Source organism: Tachysurus vachellii, chromosome 21 (assembly GCF_030014155.1).
Source record: "Tachysurus vachellii isolate PV-2020 chromosome 21, HZAU_Pvac_v1, whole genome shotgun sequence".
Lineage (NCBI taxonomy): Eukaryota > Metazoa > Chordata > Actinopteri > Siluriformes > Bagridae > Tachysurus > Tachysurus vachellii.
The window spans coordinates 3,032,834-3,040,103 of NC_083480.1; the positions used below are offsets into that span (position 1 = coordinate 3,032,834).

Here is a 7,270-nt window from a genome sequence, read left to right on the forward strand (position 1 = left end):
AGAGACATGAATTGGACACTAATGCAGGATGTGCAAAATGGCCAGTGCAAATATTCAATTAGAAATGTTACATATTACAAGTGAAAGACAAAATTAACTGTCCATTAGTGCAGGATATACAACAGTGGACCAGTGTGAGAAAGGAAGGTGCATTATAACAGTCAGATTTGTGAACATTAATGTAATGTATCTGAGCAGTGGTGGGGTAGGTTATTAATGTCCAAGGTGGGTTAGGGTTAAGTGCCTCAAAAAGACAGTGTCCAGGATGAGAGGGTCAGCAACAATCACAACAAGTGTACAGAGGTGGTAGATTGCTGCTGATCACCTTCTCAGAAGAGCGAATGACACTCTGCATTCTGCTTTTGTCTTTGCCAGTGGCAGCAGAGTACAACATAATGATGGAGAAGGTGAGTATCGGACTCAGTGGAGGTGTAGAAGTGCACCATCATAGCCTTTGGTAGGTTGAACTAGGGCTGAAACGACAAATCGACCAAATCTATAATAATAAATAATGAAAATCATTGCAACGAATGACATTATCAATTAGTTGGCCAGCGCACGTCGTCACGCATTCAGTCATAGCATTGTTACAGGCACACATTGAAAGAACATTTGCATTCTGTGCTTTTTAAAAGCATTCGTAAGCACAGCGTCTTGCATTTGTAGACGCAAAGATGCCTTCTGTGTGATTGCTGTATCTGCATGGCTACAATGTCCGTTGTTTTTTTGTGTAAAGAGCTGCGTTACTCCTCATTCACAATGTAGATGATAAACAGAGGTAATAGTTGTAGTGCAAGACTGTTAAATAATGTCAAATAAAACAGTCTGATCAAAATAAACAAACAATATTTGTTTTTTAAACTGTATTTGATAGCAATTAAAAACAATATAATCCTTAAATAAAACATTCTTAGTGAAAGGAGATTTTTCTTGATTTAAGCACAGTTTAATAGTAAGTGCTTTTTCGTGCATTACAAAAATTGCAAATACATACATTTTATTATTTAGAAATTGTCAACTTGTCAGTGCTTTATTGTTCATACACAAAGATAAATACTATCTTGATATTCATTTTTTTCTACTTTCATAAAGAAACATCGGACTATTGTTGAGTCCGTGCAGAGACAAAATCAGCCATGTACTCCACAGGAAGCAGCTGTTGTAACTGATGTGATCCTATAGGCGACGGCTGAAGACCTACTTATTCGTGAAACACTTCAACTAGCACTTTATTATATATGTATATATATTATACAGTATATATTTACAATATCTCAGGTAACTGCTGCTATAACACTGTGTTCATGCCAGTATTTCTGCAAACGCAATATTGTTGAACATACAGTATTTACACTGGTGCTGTATCTGTTTATTTTCTTGTGTATTGTATTGTATTTTTTGTCTTTTGTCCTGCACTGTCTTGTTGTCTTGTCCTGCACTGTTTACACCAGGTTGCACAGATGCACTTTATGTATCTAGGACTAACTTACTAAGTCTTTAAGCTCTGTCTTTGTTTTATGTAATACAATGATCCTGGAGAAATGTTGTCTCATGTCACTGTGTACTGCAACAGCTATATATGTGGTTGTAATGACAATAAAATCTTCTTGACTTGACTTCTTGACTTTATTCCCTGTTTGTTGTATTTAAAAACAACAACAACAGTGATTTGAACAGTGATTTGGGCTCTTGGTATCTTAAGTCTGTATTTTAGTGAACCAGAGTTAATGTATTCAATGATAGAGACATAAGCACTTTTGTACGCCGCTCTGGATAACGGCATCTGCCAAATGCTGTAAATCCTCACAGTGCTGGTCACTGACATGTGGCTACTGTCAATGGTTCTACACCAAGGTTTTAAAAGCACGACCAGTGTAGTTTGTGGTTTAACTTTTAAAAGTTCAAATGTTTTCTTTTTAAAAGCTGGAAAAAAAAAACCCATTGTGCTGGTGTAAAGTTTTAGGTTTACATTTATATTTGTAACACCCAATGTGTAAATTTATAATAAAAATAAAAAGGTATGTTATTAAAATGTGCCTTTTTATCCGATTCATCGATTAATCGAAACAATAATCGGCCGATTATTCGATTATGAAGATAATCGTTAGTTACAGCACGGTTGAACTGACAGCCTATAGAACGGCTTCGATCCGTCCGCAGCCACGCCCACCGAACCTGTGGTTGCCAGGTTGCGTTAAATAACACACCGTAGGATAACACAATACAACACGAAATAAATATATAGTTGTTTTTTTTATTTCTTACATAAACAGCCACAAGATACTATGACGTGTTCCTTCTCTGTTGACGTACTGACACACTAATAACGTTTGTAAGAAGGTGCTCATCGACGATAGCGCTATCGCTATCGTTAGCCGGTTAGCTTTGATGCTAACGGAGTACGTCACTCCGTAAACAACCGGTAGTTAAGAAGGTTATCCCGAGCTGACAGGTTCTAGTATTGTCCAGGTTATTTGTCGGAATATGTAATAATTAAAAAAATATATATGTAATAATATATGCTTATTAATTGTTAAATTGTATTATGATAAGATTGTGTTATATAACTCAACCTGGCAACCGCGGGATCGCCGCGGATGCTAGTTTCCGTCTTTATAGCTGAGTTGTTGAGCAGAGAGAAGCGGAGGTGGCATGGCGGAGAAGAGCCCTGACCCAAGCGGCTCTGTAGCCCGGAGGTGTCCCGCCCTGTCAGCAGCTGACCGATTACACTCAACCACAAGTGCTTCGTCCAAGTGGGTTCGCCTTAACGTCGGCGGCACGTACTTCCTGACCACCAGACAAACCCTGTGCAGGGACCCCAAGTCGTTCCTGTACCGCCTGTGCCAGACCGACCCCGACCTCGACTCTGACAAGGCGAGTTAACGGCTAGCTTTTGTGCTCGTTAGCCACTTTAGCTACTTTCACTGGCTGTGGATGGAAACTCATCATATCGTTCATTAGTTTTGTTGTGAGTTGAATAGCTGATAATAATTTGTAGAACAGAACAAACAGTCCCAGGACCGGACTGTGTGCTGGAGTGATAGCGGTGTGTGGACAAATGTTAGCTGTTAGCTAGGTGGTTATACTGCGGTACCACTAAACCACATGAAGTGCCTGAGCTCGGATTTCACTAGCTGTCCGTGTCCCACTTTATACACCACTGTTACTCGTCATTTTATTATTGTACAAACTCCAGTGTGGACATTTTAAACACACATAACTTTAGCTACCTCGTTAGCACTTATGCTAATGACAGCCAGTGACTGAGCTGAGCTTCATTTGTTTAGACACTTTAATGGAAAAGTAGATAAATAACACATTTTCACAGCAGTTAAATAAATCAGCTTATTTATTTATTTATTTACTCTAAGCAGTTTGTTTAGACTTGAACCTGAATACATTAAATCTGTTTTACACGTATTTTTTTTTTGTAGGTTTAAAAAGTTTTTTTTTTCTTTTCTTTTCTTGTACAAATAACCTTTAAGATATTAAAATAAAATAATATAAGGCAGGTTTAAAGCGTGACTTTTGCCAATGGTGTATATGAAGTCACTGAAGACTCGTTTAGACTTCCGGTCCGGACGGCTGGTTTGTTGATTGGATGCGCCTCCTGTCAATCATTTTATAGACACGTTATATAGATAGATCGTGGGGGCGGGGCTTAAGGAAAGTTAGCAGAAATCATTCAGTGTAAAAACTTGGAAGGGGAAATAAAAGTTTTATAAGGCACAAGTAAAAAGTTTGGTGATTTTTCATTTTAAGGAAGTTAGTTTGTCTTTAAAAGTACTTTAATATTCTTTTCTGTAATAATAATCATTAATGCATAAATACAAAAACCTCAGAACGAAGGAATATTGATTAAAAGATCGAAACATTGATCTTTAAAATGTAAATGTTGGCGACTGAAACCGCGTACACAGGAACGAAGGATGAAATCGTCCTCTAAACACCTGGCTGTTGTCCTACTCCATGTTTCTGCTTTTATTTGTTTTTTTATTCCATCCGTTTTATAATTTAGGTTTGCTATCATTTTCAAACACTTTATACTGTTGGTAAGATCCAGATATATAATGAACTGGCTATAACCCAAAGGAATATTCCTTACCAGTCAAAAGTTGTGATGGAAATTAATCAATGCCAGGGTGATGTTATGCACTTCAATGTGAAGCAGAAGCGGGTTTATACCGATGCATTTTGTGTGGTTTACTCTAGAACCAAAAACCTCCTTGTTTACTTTAGAACTAAATGTGTTTCAGTCTCTAGCACGTTAAACACAGTTCACAGCTCAGTAGTAGACTAGAGTAGTTAGATTTGAGACTTTTCTTTATACAGTAGAGAGACTTTTTTTGGTAGAGTGGAAAAAACAACAATTACAGATACAGTATTCATTTAAACACGGCTTGTCTGAATGTGACTTCAAAATATTATCACACACAATCCCTCTTATATATTTCTAATATGAATCTGTAAAATTTAGTGAAACAAAGAGCAGTTTTTGAACTTCTGCTCAGACCTGGAATCGTTACTCATTAGATTCAACTTTATTTTCATTACTCATTTACAAGGCAACAAAATGCAGTTTGGCATCTAACCAGAAGTGCAATAAGCAGCAAGTGCAAGATGTACAGTATTTACAGTATGAACATGATAATATACAGATGAACATGCTATAGATATACAAAGTATACAGGTAGTGTGCTATTGACATGAAATGTACATGGTGCTATATATTATATATCAACATCGGTGGGTGATCATCGGGAGGCAGAGTTCAGTAAAGTGACAGCCTTTGGGAAAAAGCTGTTTCTCAGTCTACTGGTTTTTGTCTGGAGGTTCCTGAAGCACCCACAGAGGGAAGGGGGGACAAACAGACTATGGGCAGGGTGTAAGGAGTCTTTAAGAATGCTGCACGTTCAACTGGCAGCTCATTGATGTGGATGGGGGCATGCTTACCTCATCTCCTCCTCCTGAAGTCCATGATGAGCTGCTTTGTTTAGCTGGTGTTAAGGAGCAGGTTGTTGTCTGAACACCATGAGGCCAGATGCTGTAACTCCATAGATCCTTAGATCCATGCACAGGCCTGCAGTCGTGAGTGAAGAGGGAATAGAGGAATGGTCTCAGCACACTGCCCTGTGGTTCACCTGTGTTAAGGGTGGACGGATGTGGCCTGACCTGTCTGTGGCCTGACCTGGGTCTGTTGGTCAGAAAGTCCATGTCCATAAACCAATGACATAGCGAGGTGTTGATACCGAGAGCCCCAAGTTTGGTGATTCATTCGGAAGGACTGACGGTATTAAATACATGTGATTTCACCGTCAGTATGTGAGGGCATAAAACGGACTGTTAGAAACTTTTCTTGTCTTATCTCTTACTCCAAACTCTAGGATGAAACGGGTGCGTACTTGATCGACCGAGACCCAACGTACTTCGGTCCAGTGCTCAATTATCTGAGACACGGCAAACTGGTGCTCAACCGAGGACTCGCAGAAGAAGGTAGGACGAGCGTGGATGTGCGATTTTATTTATTTATTTTTGTCTCGCTGAAATCTCCAAGCCGATGTGTGGCATCCGTGTTGATTCTTAATGACATGTTCTTGCTGACTAGGTGTGCTGGAAGAGGCCGAGTTTTATAACATCACTTCATTGATCAAACTAGTGAAAGACAAAATCAGGGAGCGGGACTGCAAAACTTCTCAGGTGAGTGTGTGTGAGTGCCCATGTGCGAGAGTGTGTGCGCGTATGTGAGGGTGAGCTTCACAGTGCACGCTAATATAAACACACTCTTTCTAATACATCGCGGTTTCTATAGCAACAGCTCAAATCGAGCTGACGGTGGGCGCTGCATGTGTTTTTATCATCGTTTACAAATGTGTAATCGTTACCGAGAAAACGGCTACAGACGTTACCCGGATCGTCCCCGGATCATGCTCCGTCTTTTGAGCCGCCCTTGCTGCAGATCTTCTCGGTGGCTTTAGCTGGTCTGCTCATTTCGCTCTGTTGAGGTCAGCGGTTTGTGCCACAAAATTCAACCTCCCGTAGGTGTAGCACTGGAACGCTAATGCGCTGAAGGGAACGTGACCGACCCACACACGAGTCCAAAGCCATGATTTCAGACCAGAGGTGTCACTGATCAAACACATTTAAATAGAAGTACAATATTAATCTTTGTATAAATCTTTTTTATGATCAATATTTCTTATGTTCTGTAAAGCTGCTTTGTGACTATGTCCATTCTTAACAGTGCTCTACAAATGAATTGCATTGATCCTGTTTTAGAGTGGACACATGAGACTAATCCCGCCTTCATTTCTTTCCAGCTTCCTGTAAAACACGTCTACCGAGTCCTCCAGTGCCAAGAGGAGGAACTCACTCAGATGGTCTCCACCATGTCTGATGGCTGGAAGTTTGAACAGGTAAGTGTGAGCTCGGGTTAACGTTATGATCTAATTATAATCAGACTTTATCTGTCTTGCAGCTTTCATACATTTCAGATATAAGGTTTTAGACCAATGCTCCTGTCGTCCAGGGAAGGGTTACGTTTATACATATCATGTTCTTCATCTCCTCCATCAGGATACTTGGAAGAACTAAAAGTATCGACTGGTCTACATTTTATGTACTGGTATTTACTGCTTCCTGATCAAATCCTGAAAGCTGAGAGAAAGAGAGAATATGTCGAAAAATAGTATTAATTTATCCGTCTCTCTCTCGGTGTCCGTCTCTCTCGGTGTCCGTCTCTCTCTCGGTGTCCGTCTCTCTCTCGGTGTCCGTCTCTCTCTCGGTGTCCGTCTCTCTCTCGGTGTCCGTCTCTCTCTCGGTGTCCGTCTCTCTCGGTGTCCGTCACTCTCGGTGTCCGTCACTCTCGGTGTCTGTCTCTGTCTGTCACTTTCTTCTGTTTGTATGTCTGTCTCTCTTTGTCGCTCAGACACTCACTCACTCACTCACATTCACTCATACTCATACTCTCTCTCCCTCATACTCACACTCACACACACAATCACTCATACTCACACTTATATTCACTCATAGTCACTCTTATTTACTCATACTCACACTCACTCATACTCACACTCACTCTCTCATACTCACACTCACACTCACACTCTCATACTCTCTCTCACTCACTTATACTCACACACTCACATTCACTTATACTCACACACTCACATTCACTTATACTCACGCTCAGTAACATTCACTCACACTCACTAACATTCACTCACTCACACTCACTAACATTCACTCACTCTCTGTATCCTGAGGATACTTT

The 7,270-nt window shown here is 40.2% G+C and overlaps 1 protein-coding gene across 1 annotated transcript in view; it reads left to right on the forward strand.

Moving 5' to 3' along the window:
* The first annotated feature begins 2,550 nt into the window (after positions 1 to 2,550).
* LOC132837649 (BTB/POZ domain-containing protein KCTD5-like) overlaps positions 2,551 to 7,270 on the forward strand; it is an 11,890-nt gene continuing 7,170 nt past the window's right edge. The window contains exons 1-4 of the mRNA XM_060857421.1: positions 2,551 to 2,874; positions 5,385 to 5,493; positions 5,606 to 5,697; positions 6,318 to 6,413. Of these exons, the coding sequence (XP_060713404.1) occupies positions 2,653 to 2,874; positions 5,385 to 5,493; positions 5,606 to 5,697; positions 6,318 to 6,413 (519 nt within the window). The 5' untranslated portion in view covers positions 2,551 to 2,652. The remainder of the gene's footprint in view (positions 2,875 to 5,384; positions 5,494 to 5,605; positions 5,698 to 6,317; positions 6,414 to 7,270) is intronic.